Source organism: Myotis nattereri (genome assembly GCF_964212035.1).
Source record: "Myotis nattereri genome assembly, chromosome: 6".
Classification (NCBI taxonomy): domain Eukaryota; kingdom Metazoa; phylum Chordata; class Mammalia; order Chiroptera; family Vespertilionidae; genus Myotis; species Myotis nattereri.
Window position 1 is genome coordinate 94848011 of NC_138081.1, and position 22299 is coordinate 94870309.

The 22299-nt window shown below is 41.0% G+C and overlaps 1 protein-coding gene across 1 annotated transcript in view; it reads left to right on the forward strand.

The window, feature by feature from the left end:
- The window catches only part of ARID1B (AT-rich interaction domain 1B), a 353857-nt gene that overhangs the window by 131821 nt on the left and 199737 nt on the right, over positions 1-22299 (forward strand). Inside the window, exon 4 of the mRNA XM_081093953.1 lies at positions 4911-5021. Coding sequence (XP_080950079.1) covers positions 4911-5021 — 111 coding nt within the window. The remainder of the gene's footprint in view (positions 1-4910; positions 5022-22299) is intronic.

Genomic DNA, 22299 nt, shown 5'->3' on the forward strand with positions numbered 1-22299 from the left:
CAGGAGGTTGCTGTGGGAGCACACTGACTACCAGGGGGCAGCTCCTGTGTTGCGTGTCTTCCCCCTGGTGGTCAGTGCGCATCATAGCGACTGGTTGACCTGTCGTTCCGGTTATTCAGTCATAACGCTTGCTCGTTTAGGATTTTATATATATAGACTAGACGCCTGGTGCACGAAATTCATGCACGGGGGTGGGGTGGGGGGTTCCTCAGCCCAGCCTGGACCCTCTCGCAATCCGGGACCCCTTGGGGGATTTCTGCGGGATCGGGCCTAAACTGGCAGTCGGACATCCCTCTCACAATCTGGGACCGCTGGCTCCTAACCGCTGGCCTGCCTGATTGCCCCTAACCACTATCTGCCTGCCTGATCGCCCCTAACCCCTCTGCCTGCCTGCCTGATCACTCCTAATTGTTCGCCTGTCTGCCTGATCGCCCCTAACTGCCTCTGCCTGCCTGCCTGATCGCCCCTAACCACTTACCTGCCTGCCTGATCGCCCCTAACCACCTCTGCTTTGGCCCTGGCCTCTGCGGCTTTGTCCGGAATAATGTCCGGAAGGTCATTCAGCTGTCCAGTCTAATTCGCATATTACACTTTTATTATTATAGAAAATCTGGTAGTTAGAAATACAGGCTTTGTCAAACTTATCAATTATTTTGGGCAAGAACATTTCATTGCTGGCTTGTTCAGGAAGAGGTATACAATGTCTTGACTTTTCTCTCTTTCATGGCACTACTGATCATTGCTATAGTCTTCTCCCTCTTAATTTTCAGGATATTTTTTACTGCATTCTTTTGCCATAAGACTGCCAGTAACAAACAACAAAATGTGTTTTGTAGCACATTGCTACCAGGCAATGTAGCTGTTAACATGATAAATATTCTTGGATGTGAGCCCAAGTTTTGTTCAGTTTTATGTGTTTATCCTCATACATTTACTTTGTATTGCTGTGTCTAATTCTAAGTGTGAGCTCTGAGAAGCCACTCAGTCAGTCATTCACCGGGTTCTTATTGCGTGCTCCACACGGAATGCACGAGGAAGTAAGAATCTCATTCAGGAGACACACAAACAAATAGTTAAAACACAGCATTGGAAGTTCTTTTAGAGGGCTGAGCTGAAGTCGGCATGAGGTGGTTTTGTGTGATGGTGGAGTTCATTTCTACAGGGATCTTGGGGACAGCCAGGTGCTTTGCAGATACAGAGGGAAGGACATCCACTTGGGACCCCGAGAGCCACACATGCAGACACTGGCCCTGTGGGAGCCCCTGAGCAGTCAGTGGGTGAAGCCAGGGACATGCAGTGCCCTGGGAGAGGCCCAGGTGAAGCTGGAGTGGCAGCTGGAGGGTATTGATGAGCTGCTCTGTACCAGACCAAGGACTGGACTTCATTGTACGGGCACCGAGGAGGAGGCCTCGGCCATGCAGTGCACCATGCCCTCCGTGGTTTAGCATGTCTGCTGTGCGAACATGTGGGCCAGTGAGTGTGGCCCAAAGCAGTGATTTGGGGTTTGGTGAAGCGTCAGATGGGTGTGGATGGTGCAGGCCGTCAGGTGTAAGGACAGTCAGGAGAGTCATTTCTGGACACGATGAGTGCATAGGGCTCTCCCTGCAGTAGAGATGGTCACAGTGTGGAGAAAGTGCACGGGGCTAGAAGTAGAGATTCGGGAGTCTCGCCCTCCACTCAGCGTGGAGGCCTGGGGTAAAGTCTGAGGGACCCAGCTTTCGAGGCGCAGACAGACAGGAGGCAGCAGCGGAGCTCGTGTGAACGTAATCTGTGATTATGTTGGGACACTTCCTGCTAACGGTGCACAGAATAAACGAAGATGAAGCGCAGATGCTCACACTGGCCATGCCCTGGCGGAGGCTGAGTGTGGCGCCGGAGGGAGGGCCGCTGCCTCTGTGCTGGCTCCTGGGGAACGTGCGCTATTTTCACTTCTCTCAAAAGGGAACATTCTCTTCTGAGTCTTTTCTGTTAGCAAAACAGGTACCAATGTAGAGCTTTCCTAAAAGTGAGGTGGCATAAAGCGAACCTGGGAAAAGTGGGCGATACCCCACTTCCCAGTGTGACAGTCTGTGAGAGGCGCGCTTTGCGTGCGTGTGGCAGGGGCTCAGTCATGGTGTGTGTGCAAACGAGTGCACAGGCTAGTGTGCTGTTTAGACTTGTGAGAAGCAAGGCTGGCAGTGACGCTCTAAAACAGGGCGGCCGTGCTTGTAGACTATGATGCTGGTGTCGCTCTCTTATTGTTGTTAAAGTACTTACTCTCTTTACTCTTCCTGAAATGAAAGTGAGGACGTACCAGAATGCGAAAACCCACAGAAGGGGGAAGCTCAGGTTTGTTAGGAGATATAACTCATGTCTTCGTTAAAACAGCCAAGCACAGACTGTCTAGTCCCAGTGTAAGTCACATGGCGATGATGATGGCCTTCGTTCAAAACTGGGGACCTTTCTGGATGGTCTCTCAGTGAAATTAATGCTTCTGTTAAAACATAAAATTGAGGCGGAACAAGTCCCATTTTCAGGGATTCTCACTGTTGTGTCCCCCCCCCCCGTATTTCCGTATTTAATAATGGAAAGCCTCTTGTGATTAGGAGACTTTGGTGAAATCTACTTAGTTTGAACTTTCAAAGCCGTAAAATTCCCTGATAGCTCAGTCTGTTAAGTGTTGCTTATTTTACAGCGGACAGCTTCTAAATTGAAATGTGTATTCACTATAGTTGTAATGGTCTTTTTCAACTTTAAAAATAATCAGTTCATTCAGCTACAAAAGAAAATATAAAGAAATTTCGAAGGCTAATAAAAGCACAGAGCACATGAGCCTGTTCCTGTTTCTTAACGGAAGATTACTAGCATCCGTGTCTGAAAGCCCATGAATGTGTGTGTGTTTGAGGAGCAAGCCTCTGCTCATTTGTCTGCCTATTGTGAGCTGTCGTGCACCTTTGTGGGGTTTTGTAACAGGGTGAAGGCCCCTGAATGGAGGCCTTGTGCCCTACTTGATTTGAAATCCTCCCTGTTAATCTAAAGGCCCCCGCAGGGCGCCCAGCTGGAAGCCCGTGTGACAAGTGGAAGTCGGGGATCTGGAAGAAACTTGGTGTTGGGGGAAGGGGGCCAGGCGAGTGGCGATAATCTTTCAGCCTTGGCTTTTGTCCCCTACAGCCTACTTGTTACACTCTGCTGGCAACCGGATTGCAGAGCTAACCCTTTTAAGTATCCTTGGATTGCGTGTGCTCACCTGTCTTTTATAGGTTAAAAACCTGGACAACTTGGATTTAATTCCCTCCTGGAGTGTACTGCTGACAGGGCATTATGCATTACTGTTAGAGGTTAGCTATCTTGATTAATTATGTGTGTGGATTTATTTAAAGGGAGAAGGGCTGCTTGGGAAATGCTGCTTGGCCTGCCCTTCACAGAGCCTGTTTAAGCAGGTTGCACCAGCACTTGGCTGGTTAAATCTAGTTTGTGCAGCTTGTGTACTTTGTAGTATCAGCTATTGGTTCAAAGTTTCTTGGCTTACGAAGCCGTGTAATTTTAAGTGCATTACTGCATGAGAAAGGGGTGGGGCAGCAAAAGCTTTTTATAGGGTTTCACCTAATAAACCGTAATTTTTTAAATAAAGATTAATTTTTGAAGTATTATTTTGAGGATTTAACAGGAGCATTAGAACGTCATATTTCTTTAATTCTGACACATTTAAACTGACAGGGAAAGGGAGAGAACTTTATTTTTAAGTGATGTTTTTTCTTTTTCCCCCTCTTCAATCAGAAACTGGTTCTTCCACTTTGAGTGCCAATTAAGACCTGCTGTAATAAGTATTTCGCATTCCGTCCTGCTGTTGGGCTTCAGGTGCCAGTGGTGTAGAGTGCTTAGTAGCTGAGCAGGCACAGTTACGCAGCGAGAGGCCTGGTGCGGAGTAAGTTCGGTGGCGTGGCATTTGGTTTATATAATACCACTCCAGCACAGTGCTGAGGCCACGCGGAATCCATCCTGGAAAAGTGTTCCACGGGATCCAGAAAGGCCATGTTAATGATAAGTTTCTGGTACCTCAGCAGGTTTTGGGGGCGTGTTTTGTTCCCCACTGCTGTTTTATTCTTTATTGTGGTTCTCTGGAGACTGTGCCACGTGAACGTAGGAATTGTAAGCGCTTTGTTTATTGGTTTTTGTAGAATCCCCAGGATACTGTGAGCTTAATAATTATGTTGTTTTGTGGGTTATTGAGAGGGCATATTAAAAGCCAGTTGATAATAAAGTTTTCATTAATTATTTTAACATTTTCAAGGTAATATTAAAGGCAGTTCAACCAAAATCAGAGTCAAACATTACCACCAAAATCAGAATTACACAGTAAAATAACTTTGGTTTGCTTTGGTTTAGAACAGTGGTTCTCAACCTTCTGGACCTTTAAATACAGTTCCTCATGTTGTGACCCAACCATAAAATTATTTTCATTGCTACTTCATAACTGTAATGTTGCTACTGTGATGAATCGTCATGTAAATATCTGATATGCAGGATGGTCTTAGGCGACCCCTGTGAAAGGGTCATTCGACCGCCAAAGGGGGCGCGACTCACAGGTTGAGAACCGCTGGTTTAGAAGGAAGTTGGTTATAGCTGCCCTCCTCCAACTTTTACTGACTAGTCATCTTCCTGCAAAGTTCAAATACAGCCTTTGGTTCATACGGTCTTGTAATAAGTTTAGCTCTTAATGACATGTGTGTGTTTGTGCTCTTGACAGTTCACTGCCTTTTTGTTTTTACTTTTGATAAATTATTAAGAAATGATAGCTGTGACATTTTATGCCTGCTTAAAGGTAACATGAGTTGATAGTCTGTGATAAACCTTTGCTTCATTTTGGTTACGGAAGAAGCTTATAACGCATTGCAATATTTACGAAGTGCTTTCTGTTTGTGTTTGCTTAGGACATGTCTCAGGAAGGCTATGGAACTAGGTCTCAACCTCCTCTGGCTCCTGGGAAACCTAACCATGAAGACTTGAACCTGATTCAACAAGAAAGACCATCAAGTTTACCAGTAAGACATTAATGCGCTGATTTGGAAATGTCAGGGGTTAAAGATTTTTTAAGAAGCTGTTGTTTTTGTTTGTTCTACTCTATGTTAAGGCTTACAAGTTTCTAGATTTCAGATATATTTGCGATTTTTTTAAGGGCTTTATTCTTAGGAGCTATGTAGGCCTACGAATAAATCTGGATAAGTCTATTTCATTGTATGCGTCTCTGAGTCCAGTTGGAAGGTTTTATTGGCTGCTGGGTTTTGTGGCAGAAAAGTGTTTGTGTGGTACAGCTGCACTCGGTACACCCTGTTGCTCTCTGGTCATGGTACAGACCTGAGGGGGTTTTATAAGAGCTCAGTATTAAGGGGTTCCCACTAGGCAAAGCGTATAAATGATGAGATAAAGCATCCAGTGGTGGTTTGAATTTCTTCAGGGACTTTATATAATGAGAAATCACCCAATCTTTTTCACCCAAAAGAAAGTATTTTGTTTAAAATTGGAAAAAGCAGCATATAAGTATTTCCACCAGCAAATACTGTATGGTGGCTGATGTACATATCGACTAGAGTAGAGGCTGTATTACAGGGTATAATGCTGATGCTCATAAATAGTTCATCTGTGCTTAATTTGCTTTTTTAATAAACAGCCTAATTTAAATGAGGTTTTCCTTATAATCTAAAATAATACATCTGTGCAAAATTTTATATTTTCTTGTTAAAATGTTTGGTTTGAAGAATTATTGTTATTGCTTAATCTCTATTAAGAAATTTTATTTCAGGTGGGAGTTCAGGCTAACCACAGTATTAAATATGTTTACATTAAGCACAATGTATTATATTGCTTCTGAACATTGAGAACAGCATTGGGAAAGAAGGTCATGCATGGCATTTGGCAGGCATACCACCCCCATTTCCATGTACACGTAGCCCCAGGGAGGAAGGTAAGTGGTGGCGACAGCGTGTCCAGGATCTGTAACTCTGAGGCACACGTTTTCGAAACTCTAATTTTACAGCTTTTATTTCTCTGGTGGGTGGCATTTATCGCGGCATGTTTTTAGTCACCGTGGAGTACTGATTGTATAGTGACTTGGTTTTTGAAGGAATGAAGAACGTGATGGGTTCTGTGTTTTATCCTGTAAGCTTTTTTCTTTAGCAGATAAATCACAGAGAGCATGTAGTATGTGGGTGTGCGTGTGTGCTCATGTGTGCGTGCCCACACACTGTTGATAGGGGGAGCGTTTGCTGAGTATTTGGAAATTGGCCTGGTTTTAGGAATTTGACTCCTGGGAAGCAGATAGACAATGAATTCCACTTTTCTTCCTCCCACCAGTTTTTAAGTCTTCTCAGAGAAGCTAACTTGTAGGTTTGTGGTTGGTTGGTGCTGTCCGCTGATACGCAGATTGGAGACTTCGTTCTGTATTGATCCAGGCGTTCTGTTAGCTGTAAGAATAGCTTCAGTGTTCTGCTTTCTTCAGATCCGCTGGAACTGTGGCATCACCCACGGGCTGGGCCTCTCCTCCGGCCCTGATGGGAATGGGGAGTTGACGTTCAGCTAACTCACTGCATACGTAGGGAGGGAGGAAGTGTGGGAGTCCCAGAACACTGCCGCAGAAGCCTGCTTTGGGATGGTGCTTTTTGAGTTGATTACTATTGGTAAAGCAGCTAAGAGTATTTTAGGAAGTAAGGCAATATATATGTTCATCAATCGTTTAAATTTTTCTGAATTACTCTATTTGTATACATATCATATAATGGCTTGTTTTCCTTCTTAAGTGTTAAGTGTTGCCCTAGTTGGTATTTCCTTTCTTTTTTTTGGTAACTCACAGATAAGTAAGATGCTGCCTGACTCAATAACATTTCAATGATCTTTTTTAGAGAGCAAAGTTTTCAAGTTTTATGGTGAATTATGGAAGTACCATACCAGTCACTGAATGAAGGACAAACTATATAGATCAGTCGGTGTACCTAACCCCTTGCCCCCATCTGTGAAGATGAAAACTGGCTTTATTTAAATGAATTTTAGCATGCCCCATATTTTTCCAGCAGACTCTGTTTATGTAGAAAATTTCTAAATGAAATTTACAAATATGTCTTTATTTAGGTGAATACATTGATATACACAATTAAGGTAATTATAGTTTGGGGAAAAGATTTGTTGGTGTTCAGTACGGATCTAATATCACATATTTTTAGTGTTACATTTATTATTAAGTATTTTAATTCTCCAACTTGGCTAAGTAGATACTATCGGTACTGTGAAACTGTACTTGTTATTTATCTGAATTTCCTATGGAGTCTTTTGTAGATTTATGCCGTGTTTTTTCTTAACAAATGTCGGTGATATATATTTTGTCTTTTTACTTAAGGTAAAAGGTAATCCATCATATTTGTAATCTCTAGCTTTGTAATTTGGAACTAAGGAAATTGTGGTCTTATCAGTACATTTAAAAAATGCGGCACAGTGATTCTAATGTATAGTTAGTATGTCTTATCATTACAAATGTGACTACAAGGAACCTTTTTGCTTATTTTGAGGTGGATTTTGTAATTTTTTTTGCATTGTGATGTTTTCTTCTTGGTCTTATCAGTACATTTTAAAAATGTGGCACAGTGATTCTAATGTATAGTTAGTATGTCTTATCATTACAAATGTGACTACAAGGAACCTTTTTACTTATTTTGAGGTGGATTTTGTAATATTTTTTTGCATTGTGATGTTTTCTTCAGCATGTGTTTGTTCCACAGTTAACTTTCCATTACAAAAAGTCAGGACCTTTCCAGCATCCTTTTGCCAGATCTATAATTTGATGCCTTAGTGATCTGTCCTCTCACCATTGTTTGAACTGGTATTTGTCTATATTTGCACATCGTTAAATTCTTGGTGATCTTCAGTAGCTAATGTAGTTGTTTCCCAGCTGACTTAGGTCTTCAGATCATCCACATAAAGCAAATGACTGATAATTTAATACTTGTCCTCTTGTTGCCCTGGGGCCATGACCAGTAATATTTGCTTTTCACTTAATGCACTCAGACCTAATCTCAGAACAAATCTTCCTTAACAATGTCCACTTATTTCCATACCTCTTAACCATACAGCTTTTTCCCTGTTGAGATACATTAACTTACATACCTTTTGTATGACCATTATTGACAAATCTTAGCATATAACATGTAATATTGAATTGGTTTGAGCCTGGCCCGAGTGGCTCAGTTGGTTGGGCATCGTCCTGTGCACCAAAGGTTGCCTGTTAGATTCCTGGGCACATAGGCCCAGGCTGGGCACATATACCCACGTCAGGGTACATATACCCAGGTCAGGGCACATATACCCAGGTTGCAGGTTCTACCCCCGGTCAGGGCATGTATGGAGATCAACTGATCAATGTCTTTCTCTCTCGCTCTCGCTCTCTCCCCTCTCTCTCTGTCTTCCTTCCCGCCCTCTCTCTCCCTTCCTCTCTCTAAGCATGTCCTTGATTAAGTATGAAAAACATTAGTTTGAAGAACTCTGTCTCCTTGTAATATCATCACTTAGAAAATTAGAGCATATTGTATAGTTTTTTCCTACCTCTAATATTGATATGAAGTGAATCCAGAATTTTTAAACAAAATAAACAGTGGAAAGTCTAAAAAATGCTATATTTTTAATTCTTTTATTTTATAAACATTGAGTATATCTCAATTTACATTCTAAGATAACCCCCAAAATGTGATGCAGCACTTTTTGTTGAATCTTTTGTTATATTTTCATCTTTTGTGGCATTCACTATTTATCTTTTTATTTTAGTTATTTTTTATAGCTGTCTTGGTTCCCATTAGAGTAGGATCGTTTTTGAATATTTATGTTTCATGCAGTAGGTATTTTCCTAATAGTTGATGTGAAAACTTGTAAGTACACTAGAGGCCCAGTGCACGAATTTGTGCAGTGGTGGGGTCCCCTTGGGGTGGCCTGGGGAGATCGGGCTGAAACCTGCAGCCCAATGCCGCCTGCAGCTCCTACCTGCCGTTTCTGCTCATCTCGGCCCCACTGCACCTGCCAGGGGCTTGCGCCCAATTAGTCCCAGTTGGGAGAGGCTCGCACCGCAGCAGCACTCACCAGCCATGAGCCCTGCATCTGGCGTGCTCCCGAGGGGAGTGGCCTGCGGAATTGGGCTGAAATCTGCTCTCTGACATCCCCTGAGGGGTCCCGGATTATGAGAGGGCACAGATTAGGCCGAGGGACCCACCAGTGTACAATCGGGGCCAGGAAGGGACCGCAGGAGGGCTCCAGGGCATTTCCAGCCCCATCTCGCCCAGTCCCGATCAGCCGGACCCCAGCAACAAGCTAACCTACCGGTCAGAGCATCTGCTCCCTGCTGGTCAGTGCACGTCATAGCAACTGGTCAGTCAGTCAACTGTCTGCCCCCTGGTGGTCAGTGCACGTCATAGCGAGTGGTTGAGCAGCCTTAGCATATCATTAGCATATTACACTTTGATTGGTTGAATAGTTGACTAGTCACCGGAGTACCGGACACATAGAATATTAGGCTTTTATTATATAGTATTCTTAAACAGTTTCAGCATTTTCTTTTAATTGCTTACGGGATCTTTTCCCAGGTGCTGAATGGACAGCAGGCAAGCCTGTGTGTCTCTGTGTCACAGGCACACAGTGGTCGTCAGAGTGTGTGACGCGGTGTTGCAGGTGGTCTTATTCTTACAGACATTTTATTTCATCATAAAATTGCACCTGAGTTTTACCTTGGACTTTAAGCTTTAAGAGAAGTGGGCACTTTTGGATAATGACGCTAAAAGGAAGTGAAAACATCTTCCTTAGTAATATATATTTTCTTAATTAAAAAAGAAATGGACAGAAGCAGTAATGATAATTTCAGTAAATATGGTACAGATAGATATCTTGTTAATAAAATATTTATAAATCTGCACAAAGAAGTAAACAAACCAAAAAGCTCTGATTTTTCTTCCTCATCTAAGCAAATAGGCTTTCTCCTCCAGGGACCTGGGTTGTTAAATATTCCTTAGTTGAGAAATAACTACTTGTTTTATTCTTCAGAAGAGGCCTGCACCATTGCACTTCAGATGGGCCCATTATTCTGTTTACCGAAGACACCGATATGATCAGTCATGTCCTCATAGCCTTTGAAAGGTCCACCAGGTCACTAAAAAGATCTCTGTGACCCTTTCTTCCCTAAGTAGGAACTAGTTACAGAGGTTGGCATGAAAAGGATTTGCTCTTTCCCAATTTAGTTAAAAAACCCTAACTGTCCTGTGGCATTGTGCTTATGGCAGTTTTGTTGAGTTTGCAATTAGAAGGAAATATTGGGGTGTAGATAAAACGTACGTTTTTTGTCCCTCTGTGAAAGGAAGGAGGTAGTAAATGCTGGTTGTTCTTTGAAACAGAGGGTGTTAAACAGGATATTGGAAGCCTAAAAGAGAATTATTGGAAATGTTATTATGAAGCGAATTATTGGAAAATGTTGTTATAATGTTAGGTATTAGCAACAGAGCGTCAAGGATCTGCCTTAACGGAAAAAGAACACTCTATGTATGTTTTGTTTTTTTAGTCTTTGATGACATTTATGTTGGGTAGGGGTGAAAGGTCATGTACCATGTAGAATATCGATGATATATTAATAGGAACATTTTAAGTGTATAGATTTGATAATACAGTTCCTGTGAACAGTTGAAAATTATTGGAAAAAGCTAGGTGAAATGTTTTTTTAATTGGTTTTGCTTTTACTGTGTTATCAATTCAACTAGAAATACAAATTGTGAAGATGATTTTAATCTGTTAGTTGGTAGAGTCTTTCAAAGTTAAAATCTACCAGGTAAGAATTAGATATATGGCTGCTGAATGAACTCTTTACAAACTTTTAAAATTTGTACATTTAACTTGATTTAAATGTTGTCACTCAGAGGTTAAGAATGTACTCACCTTTGTTGATTAGTCCTTCTCATATCAGTCTGAACATTTAAAAAATTATAAGTGAATAAAAGAGAAATCTAATCTGTTGTCACCTTATCTCAGTGTTCAAACATTGATAATGTCTGTGTGCAACTGAGACCGGAGCTATTGCTATCCGTGTTCTCTGATGCTGTTAGAATATGTTGAGGTTAGTTATGGAACCGTGAGCCCCCTGGAGGGAGCAGGGGTTGTCTGAAGGATGGTGCCTTGTCAGGAGAGTGTTGCAGCCGCAGCGCCCTGGGCATAGTCTTAAAATGGAAGGCACGGACACATTTTGATATCTTGGAGGAGTTTTCAACAGAACACACACTACTATTTTTTACCTAGGGTTTACTGTGTCCTTCAATGTAATATTAGTCACTGGTCTACTCAGTATGGAGACATCAGGTTTTTATTGACTTAAGATTGAAACAAACACATAATTAGGAAAAGGGATAGTGACTCTGATAAATGTTTAGTTTCCGACATGGATTGTTTCTTTAAGAGGTGATGTTTTATAATTTTATCCCCCAGGATATTGTAGGGATATTCGTAGTCATTTTGAAAATAGAGGATAATACTTGAACAAGATAAGAAATAGTAGGAAGTGGGAAGGTATGTTTCTCCCTCTTTCAAAAAAATCCTCCACTTGGATATTTGTTCTGTAAATGAACATTCAGTAACACCTTACCAGTTTGGATTTCTTCCAGGTAAAAGCAGGCCAAATACATGGAAGTTTGAATAAATTAATATTTAAAAGAATTATAGTTTGCTTTTAAATAACTCAAATGTTTGTGTACAAAGTGTTTCTAAATTGAGATCTTCAGTCCTGTTGAAATAAATGGGTAATTATAAATTCATTATAGCTGAGAGATTTGCTTAGTGGCATGTGTTATTTTTAAAAATTCATTGAGTTTTAAAAAACACACCTGTAACTAAGCATATACCCTGCAAACTTTTTCACATAAATTCTGAAGATTTGCATTTAAATATGGCGGAAATGAATTTCAACCCATTTTATGGGACTGTCAATTCAAAAAAATTAATGAAGGAGTACTATAAAAAATAGGCAATAGGAGTGAAAATAAGAGAGGCTGAAACCTAACTGTCTTGCAGGATATTGGTTTTGATATAGAAGGATAACTGTGATCTGTAGGTTGATAAATAAGGCTTCTTCAGTAAGGGATGATGGTGCACAGACTCCTGGCTAATGGAAAAGTAGGCGTACAGATTTTCCCATAACAAGCGAGGACAGAAAGTTTTGACCCAGCTTGCTGCTCTGACCTACCTGGAGCCTGGGCCTTCTCAGTGGCCCCACGGGCCAGGCTGCATGCAACCTCCAGGTCTGCTGGCGCAGAATCGCTGCGGACATAAGCCGCTCTGACCAGAGGGGCTCTCTCTGCTTACAGTGTGGGGAGAGCAGTAGTGTTGGCTTTTAAAATATAAACCACAAGTAACAGCGTGTGTGAGGAATTCACACGTCTGGGTGTGGGGGCTTGGCTAGGAGAATTTGTCAGCAGCCTAGCTCCTTTATGTTTTAACTTTAGTACTTTTAGGCAAGAATGAAAAACAACCGATGTTCAGGGGTAGCTTTTTTCATTCTAACCCGCTGTTTCTGTTTCTACAAACAGCAGTTCCTGGCATGTTGAGCCAGGCAGCCTCCTTCGTGTCCCTCCTCCGCACTGGTACCTGCCGGGCCAGAGGGCTTCCTCCAGTTGCGCAGACATGGCGGGTAAAAGGCCTTGAGTGCACTTACCTTATATTACCACGCTAGGTGGGAAATAGATCTTAATTTACGGTGGCCACTTCGTAGGTAACTGAAGGCACACATCTGTTTGATATAATGAGAGATATATAACCAGCAGGAGCTCATAGGAGCATCTGTGGACTGGTTAATTGCATTTATTTTTTTTTGGACTGGAAGTAACTATTTTTAATATTAACTGCCAGTTTAGAAGCTCAGAGGCCATTGAAAACAAACTGGTAGGCTAAAAATGTCAAGATCTGTGGAATAGTCAGTGTTTCAGAACATGCAGTCTGCCTCGTGGAGAGCCTGGGGGTTCTGGGTGTCTCCCCAAGTAGGGGCCATTGGAATTCAATCTCGAGCACACACAAGGTCTCACCAGAGAGGAGGAGAGGGAAAAGGAAACATTTAGGTGGCAATCCCACATCTGGGGGTACATACTAAGAAGACAGATTTTAAAATAAATGCATAAAAATATTTAAAGCAGATTTATTCTGAGGTTATAACCTGTTACAGTCCACATGTTCAATCACTGAAGAGTAGTTAAGAAAATTTTGTTATGCTGATACAATAGTCTGACCATTTTTGACCTGTAAATGGCAATTTCACATCATGTTACCCAATGGACTTTCAACCTCATGAAAGTTATTCCAATGAAAATAGGAAAAATCTGAAGACTATGCAGAAATAGAGAAAAGAATTCATGAAATAATGGCTGGTGAAATATAAAGAACAAAAATTGTATGTGTAATATAAATCCAGGCATGTAAAGTAGGTTTCCATATTGACAAAGACTAGAAAGAAAACAGAAATGAGAGTAGTTATAATAGAAAAGCAGAAGCAACAAGCATATTACTCATTCATGTTATTTATATATGTGTGTGTATATAAATATGTATGTATACATGTACACATATGTATATATATATATATACACTTAAAGTGTGATGAACCTAAGTGTAGGTTACCGAAAATATTCAAATGTATCTAAGTCTGAAAGAAACATGTTAACCTGTAACTCCAGAGGGAAAAGGAAATTCACCAGTTGATTCTTAAATGGAAATATCAAATAGCAGCCAGCTGAAAGGGAGTGGTTTGCCTGCTCCACGCTGTGGGTTCTGGGAGGAAAGGCCTCGGAACACATATTTATTCCTGCTGTTGTCGCAGGATCTGAATCCAAGAAGTGATGTGCTTCATTACACCTGAACCAGCTTTGCAAATCTTGCCTTGGAGATTTGGGGGATACTTAATTTTTTGTTCTTGGGTCTTTGGCAAGAGTTCCACTTGTGTCACCTCTTCGGGACCCGGTTTCTGACTGATAAATAGCAAGGTTCTAGGTGAAAGCATCAACTTGATGTGGTATCTTATCCAATAGAGCCCGGCTGGTGCACTTGGTCAAAATTGTATTGTCACAGGCTCCCGGTGTGACACAGCCCTATATGCCTGGGGGCAGCTGAGGGCATCTGTTCGAGTTGTATCGGTCAGGATAGGTATTCTATAGTTAAAAAGAGCCCTTCTGTCTCGGAGGCTTAACACAACAAAAGTATATTCTTTGTTTTTGTTACGTGGACAACACATAGTTTGGCAGAAGGTCAGTAACTCAAGGAATCAGACTTGCAGACCAGCCACCGTCTCAAACATTGACAGCCACTGTCCTGGAGGGAAACCAGTGCTCCCCGGAGGGCCTTTCACCCTGAAAGCCATTCATTACTCACAGGTCACTTGCAGAATTAGTCACAAAGCCCTGCCCATGGTAAGGGTGTGGGAAGTGCAGTCCTACTGTGTGCTGGGAAGGCAGGGAGCTGGAAATGCTGGACCAGCATCATCAATGATGACAAGACTCTTCTTCCTGCATCGTTTATTTTAACAGGATGCTGAGGTGTGACGCTAGCCCTGCCTTCAAATACCTCCTATGAAAAACAAAAACTGTCGCTTTAGGAGAGGAAATAAATATGTGTAGAGAAGGCTCTTACCTGAGAGCACCATTTCCTATTCTTCTCTCACAGTGTGGGATTTTAGAGGCGTCTCTATGGTTCTCATCTTTTTCTTTTGCCTTCTCTAAATTGTTGTAAAATAGCTGAATGGTCTTGTTTTCCTTTGTTTGGGTCAAGAAATTTTAGCTGAAAATTGTTACTGTGTGAAAGAAGATTATTGACTCAACAAGCCTTCAATTTTCCATGAATAACACTCCCACCCCCTGGCTTCAGGAACATGCCGTGCATGCATTCTATTTTAAAATACAGACTGTAATTTAAAACAGGCAGTTTGATGCCCCACTGAACTTTGTTTAAGCCTGGCATAAAGGGGGAAAGCTTTACACCACAAGAAAGTGACTGCACTTTCTCAATCACCTTTCTCATAATGCAGGCTATTTAAAAAATGCTTCCAGGTGTATTGTTGTCCCTTTACACAAGACCTGAATTTTATCCAATGTTAGGTTGTGATGTGTGTCCTTTCACTGTATTTCATTATCGGGCTCTCGTTTGAATTTCTCAGGGTTCAGGGTAGGGTCCATTTGCCAGTGGAGTCTGTGTCACGCATCTGTGTGTATGGCCTACATTTAGTGTGTGGGAGAACATGAACTCTAAAGTTAAATTCATAAGTTTTGGCATTCACTGATTGGTAGCTATTTTTCTAGATTTAAATAGTGTCTGATTATTAAACTGGAATGACATAAATATTTAATTGTAAGGCTGTTTACTATTATATCATTATAAACATGATCAGATGGAAGTTGTTTATAGCACTTGCCTTTTTTCCCTCCTCACAAAAATGAAAATGACCAGCTTATAATGATTGTATGCAAGAAACGATGACTTTGTTTTGATAAAATCATATATTTTGACGTGGAGAGCTGTTCTAACGCTGATGCTGAATGGTAAACAGGCTACATCTCAGCCAAGGTTCTGGTGTGGAGCCATTCATGTGATTTCTCAGGACCTTTCGTGTCCTTCTCTGAAAGATGAATGATAGAGTTAACAATCCCAGAGCATGTTGAAACTCCTAAGTGTTGTGTTAAGGGCCTTTGTTAGTATGTAAGAAAAAAGCGCTGATAAGAATGAACCTCTGCCTTCAGGAGGAAGTTGAATGAGAGGGTGCAGCCAGCTCAGAATCCTACGGGATGGCTCATGTAGCCCTTGGTGGTTTCCCATTCTCCGGGCCATTTGCCTTTGAACACCTGTGGGGACTTGGGTGCCCGATTGAGTACACAGCCTTCCCTGCAGGCCATGGGAAGCCAGGGCCCTTCCTGTGGACTCTCTCTAATACTTCAGGGATTATAGAACCTCCCCCACCCCCATGTACTGGAGATGTATCACGTGTAGGGAAGTCTAGAGAGGAGGAGAAAGGTTCACATGAAAAGTTGAGAAGGAAGGACATTTGACCCCTGAGCAGCGTGGGGATTAGGGGCACCTGAGCTGTCAGAAGTCGACGTATAACTTTGATTCCCCCAAAACCTAACTGATAGCTTACTGTTGACTAGAAGCCTTATCGGTAACGTGAACAGTTGATTGACACGTATTTTGTATGTTATATTCTGCACTGTATTATTACAATGAAGTAAGCTAGGGAAAAGAAAATGTTAAGACAAGCATACGGAAGAGACCATACATTTATAGTTCTATTTTTTGAAAAAATGTCACGTATATGTGGGCCTGCACGGTTCAAACCCATGTTGTTCAAGGGTCAGCTGTACATATATCAGGTGTCTTTACCTGGTAAAGTGGGAGGTAGAAAAGACAGACGAATAAGGAAGCAGCAGGACAGGGAATCTTGTCTTCTATGCCTTTCCCCTTGCACCAGTGGGAGCCCGGTGGCGACTGCCTTCTCATCCAAGGTGTCAGGCAGCAGGCGGTTTCCATTTCTTGCTGTGGAATGGAAATGGAAAAGGTTTACTTTGCACACTATAAAGTAATGAGTAACCCTCTGCTTTTTAAACTGAGATTTACCACGAGTGGAGGTTCTAGTCACCCAGAGACATGAAAACCGCCCTTTGTTGTAACAAACCGAAGCCAGTTCCATGGATATTGTCCCCTGTATTTCTGCATTTTGTGTGTCTTGTCTTTGTCTTTGAAGCTCCTGGCTTGATTTGGGCGGAGTGGAATGCCGCAGTCTTGCTTGTTATTTCACTCCTCTGCCTGCCAAAGCCCCGATGAAGTGCACCGAGGCAGTGGCAGAAGCTGTGCTGACCCGCACGTAACCCTCTCTCCGTAGTCCGGAGCGAGGAGCCTGTGACCTCTGAGTGACGGGCAGCTCCGCAGGGTCCGGGCCCCATCTGTAGCTTGGACCCCGGCACTCATACTCTGTCTTTCTAAAAAATGTTCTGGTGTAACTAGGGATCTTAGTCTTATTTTTCCCATGGTATGGGCGGTTGAGTGCAGTGAACCAGTTAGCACCCCAAATATACGTGGTTGGTCTTTTGTAATTACCTGTATCTGGAGAAAATTTGACTCTAAAATAATAACACTTATTATATATATAGTAAGTATTGGAACCATCTTTAAAAGTCTGGTTTTATATAAATGAAAGTTTCAGTTAATTAACACTGGAAACCACTAGGAAAGAAGAATAAATATGCCCAGAGGAAAGGTCTTAGAGAACATAGGCGGTATGAGGTGCATGGGCTTTACAGACAGCACTTTCACCATCCGTTTTGCCTGCTCAGTGCCAGATCCCAGCCCGCTCATCTGTGTGTGATGCTTGAGACTTTTACGTCACCACGATGAGGGAATTGTGCCATGTTTTTTATTTGTGCAAAGCTTTCATTTTCAAAACGCCTTCATTATCAACCCGGAGGCAGGGGACGACCTTCGAGGCTCTTATGTCACAGTTGAGGGTGAGTCACATTAATAAAAGGTGATGACAGTGAGAATGCAGAGGAAAACATTGTTGAAATGAAGGAAGGGATGAATGATACATGCTTTTAAGGTTTTTAAGGTGAACGACCTGGAGGTGTGGTGCTGTTGGTGACAAACACCGGGAAATTGGTTTTGGGAGTTGGTTTAGGGAGGAAAGAATACCCAGAGATTTTATGAGATTAAAAAGCAAGTCCTGAATAACTGTGCTTGAATTCTGAAACTCCTAAAAGAAAGCAATTCATTTTTGCTCCTAAAGCCTTCTTTTTTGTAGAGTTCTTGATATAAGATGTAAAACATTGTCATAAATAGGAATTGATGTTGAGAAAATGATCTCATTGGCTATAACTTTCCATTTCATTTAAATTCTTGGAGATGATTTAAAGACTGTTGTAGCAGAGTTTGTATAAACTCAGCAGATCATACCAAGCGTTTCTAATCTAACTAGGAGTAAGACAAGAGTGCAGTCTAAAGAAATATGAAACTTTCTATAGTTCCATTGGGATTCATGTCTGGTCTCATTCTGTTTGCTTTTAGGATAGTGTATCTTAATAAGTTCCTTGGGTAGGGACCAGTCACTTTCTATTGTTTTGTTTGGTTTACTCTTGAATGATTTAGACTTTGTTCTTGTACCAGTTCATTTTGGAGGAACATTCCTTAGTTAAATTTATCTCATTATAATTTCTCCTTTTCTGAAACTTACTTTGAATTTATGTGTTTGCGAGTCTGTTATACAAATTTAATGTCTCTACTTTTTATTTCTTTGTTGAAGGTATGTGACTGTGGGAGGGGGTGGAAATGGGGTTTTAATATGCTATTTTTGAAAGATTTCTCTCTCTCTTTTTAAGAAATGGTTTACCCCTTTGAGCACATGGTTTCCTAAGGTACGTTTGAATCCCAGCAGAGAATGTGGGTCTCAGGGAGATCACCATGAACTCTGCAGGGATACTCTCTGTTTTTTAAAACCAGGCCTCTCCCCACGTCCCCCGGTTTTTAAAGCACTGTCCTCTCACTGCTCCCATAAAGAGCAAAGGTTTAACTTAATGAGTTCTTAATATGTGTGTATTTTTACACATTTAATTTGCTTCATATTGTTAAGCTCTAATTCCCAGATGTGGAAATAGAGACTTAAAAATGGCAGCAAACTTGCCTCAAAATTCAACAGACGTGGAGTTAGAGTCCACCCAAAGCTCATTTACTAGAGCAGCTGCCTGGCCGCACCTGTGCCCGACTCCTCAGGGTCCTGTAAATTTCACTTGTCAATCCAAGACTTTCTTTCCTTTTCAGTTAAATCTTTTGCCAATTTTGATTAAAACCATGAGTGTCCCTGAATAAATACAAATGTGTTCAGTTTCCCCAAGTGTTTTGCCGTTCATAGCTACTGCATTTGCGTGTTCCTTAGTCACATGCCTAAATGTGGACATTCTCAATTAAGGCACAAGATTTCACTTCACACAGAAAAATTCAATTACATTCAACAGTCAGTTATTGATCACTTCCTTATTTTTAAAATTTTATATTAGATGTCAGAATAAAATAATAACATTTGAGTTATTTCACTAACTTATTAGTGTTTGTTCTTTCCTATAGTACATTTCCGTAGTAAGAAATCAAACAAGAAAACATACCTGCATTGAGGATGCCTGTTGTTTAAAATACTTTAACATATTTTCTTATTTAATCTTCAGATAATCATCTATGGAACCTGAGAAATTCATACTTTCAGCATGTGTAACTTCACAGAAATGTTTTGTCCTTTTGCGGAAGTCTTGAATATCTGAAAGCATAAGAACAGTGATGGCTGTATCAGAACCATGCTAGCTTTTCCACAGGGCGTTCAGGCGGCCTTGTGTCGGGGCCTGTCAGGGCCCGTGGGCCTGGGGGGTCCTGGGGGAGGGAACACTGCGCCTGGCGCTTTTGTGGACACTTGTCCTGCTAAAGGAGTGAAGATGCCAGCTTTCTTCAGTGACTTCATTATTTTTGCCTCTTTTCTCCTGACTTAATTTTCATGGGGATGAAAACAGGGTGTTAAAGTTCTAGCATCTTTGATATACTTCTGGCCCCTTGTTGGGGGTGTCAGATTTGGAAACTGCATCTGAGTATGCACATCATGGCTGACGAGGCACATGTACTATCAGCTTAGCTTTACTGCCTGTGTACCTCATCTTTACCCATTTGCGCGATGAGGTATAACATATAAAACCTCTCGCCTACGTAAGTGCTCCGTAAATGTCAGTTTCTTACCCTTGGTTTGCCCTCCTTTGAAACTGCCTTCAGCTGTCAGGACCTGTTAGGGTTGCTAGTCCACCCAACTTCCCTGAGGGTCAGCCTTCCTTTCCTGGGGCTGAGGAGAACCGGAACAGAGCCCGCCCCGTCACGGGACTGTGGCAGCTGACTCTGGGCCACAACTTTATCTCATTGACTCCTCTCCTGTTGCTCTGTTGTTGAACCCCAGCACTACTGTGGACCCCTTTGAACTGGAATATGTTGGTGGGAATACCACTGGGATTCTTCCGCATTCATGTTGATTTTGCATTCTTCATTATTTATTTATTTTTTTTAGCACATAACAGAAAAACATGAATATAAGAAAACTACATTAACACTTTATAATTAAAAACATTTTCCCCAATATTATGCTGCAATTTTTCATTTAAGTACTGCAGATGAAATTATTGGGAGAGAATGGGGGGTGAAGAGGCAAAAATCCTGTGGAGTTCATCTCATGGCTGACTGGTTATGAAAAGTTATAGTTGTATACTTTAGACAATTAAAACACATTGACCATTCAAAAATGTAATGTCAGTCACTAGTATTATACTCACCTGCACTCCCAACATTGTTGCCAGAGGCGGACAGTAATTGACTGCAGTGGTTGGAGTTACTTTGCTGTTCTTTTCCAACTTGGTTGGGTATTCGATGAGTAGTAAAGCCACGCGAAAGAGACAGAGAAAAAAAAAAGAAGGCCTAAGCAAAGACATGGGTAGAAGTCTGCCTGTAGTCAAATCTGCTTTTAGATAAACTGCTTCGATTTTTCAAAGAGTTTTCAGATTTCTGAGACAGATAAGCCTGCGAACCATGTGGTTGTCTAGGAAGAACCAGCTGTGACTGATGACATCTTTAGTGGGAGGTGAAGGGGCTGCTGAGTCAGGGAAAATAAGATCTACTTTTAAGTCATGTACAGAGGGGGTTATAGGGGAGGGGAGCGAGCAGAGTGGCAAGCCTAAATAATTATGTTCATACAGGAAATACACCCTTTGAGTCCTACCTCTTCCCTTCCCAGTGGCAGGGGATTTAAGTAAATGCGCTGTGGTAAGGCAGGTGGCGTTTTGGAGGGACTATCTTGGAAGTGCCTTATCCTGGTGCCTCATGTTACTCTTTTCGACAGCTGTATTTATTGATGTTTAAGTATACATCCCAAATAGGGAACTTGGGCAAATGGTTATTTTACAAGTCAACTATATTTACCCAGCAGTGGTAGCCAGTGAAATAGTACCTGGGCAAATTATACAAGGATTACAACTGTAACTAGATTAAGACATTTTGCCTACCAGTATTTTATGGACTGTTCTGTGTATTATACTCACTATCACCAGTTTTACTTTTGACTTTACCTACAAACCTAGTTTCTTATTAACAAAACTATATAAAGTTTAATGTAATTAGTGCATTCTTTTAGCTTCCCTAATATTTTTTTATGCTGTGGCATTCTAATAATATAAGTCATAACCAAGATGCTATATAACAGTGATCAATATTTAAGAATATAGATTTCTTCATCTATGAAAGTGTTTAAAAATAGCTTGAATGAGGTATCCTTTCAATATGTGTCCCTATGAATTATAAATAAATTTGTTTATTTTCAAATATGCCAATGACCACGTTGACTGAAAGAGTCCTGTTGTGACAGACTGTTTTCATTTCCTGTGATGTTTTTATTAGAATTTATAACCCATGTGCTTCTAAAAAGGATTCGAGTTGACCTCCAGTAAAACATTTGTGTAAACTGAGATGACTCAAAGTGGAATACAATTTAAAAAAAAAAATGTTTTAAGAAGGGAGAAGCAAATAAACCACGATAATAGAGTACCATGAATAACTGAAATTCATGGCTGCATTCCTGATTACCAAGGTAGAGGGGAAATTGAGGTTATGTAATTATCAACATAAAGCAAAAAACAGAAGTTCTTAAGGAAAGAAAAAAACATTTCCTAAGGAAAGAATATCGCTTTTCTTCTATTATTTTATAAAAGCAAATGTAAAATATTCCTGTGAAAATAATGAGTAATGATGCCAAAATATGGGTTTTCCAGTTTTTATGGTGTTAAAGAAGTTGTTTCAGGTTATCTAGGATGGTTAAGGGCATAAATTAGGTGTCATATCAAATAAGTGAATGAATGGCTGTACAGTCTATTATTTGCTTAACTGTCAAAATTAGCAGTATAAACACAACAATTGTTTCCAAAGGAGTCGCTTATTGAGCACGCTTTCATTTCATAATAATTTTTAAAAGTAATTATTTTGTAAGCATAATACATGTAACAGGATGAAAAGTCATTTAGTAAGTAAATAGTTCAGTTGTAAAGAGTGTATCTTTCATCAACATCTTTTTTTGTTTTGAGGGGTAGGTGACAAATTTGTTTTATAGTTCGGCATTTTTCTGTTGTATGTTTTTATGGGAGAAGGTTGCTAATATTTGGGTTGTAAAATTTGGGCTCAAGATTAATTGGTGAGATAGGCTAGTGACCTAAATTTTACAGTGCA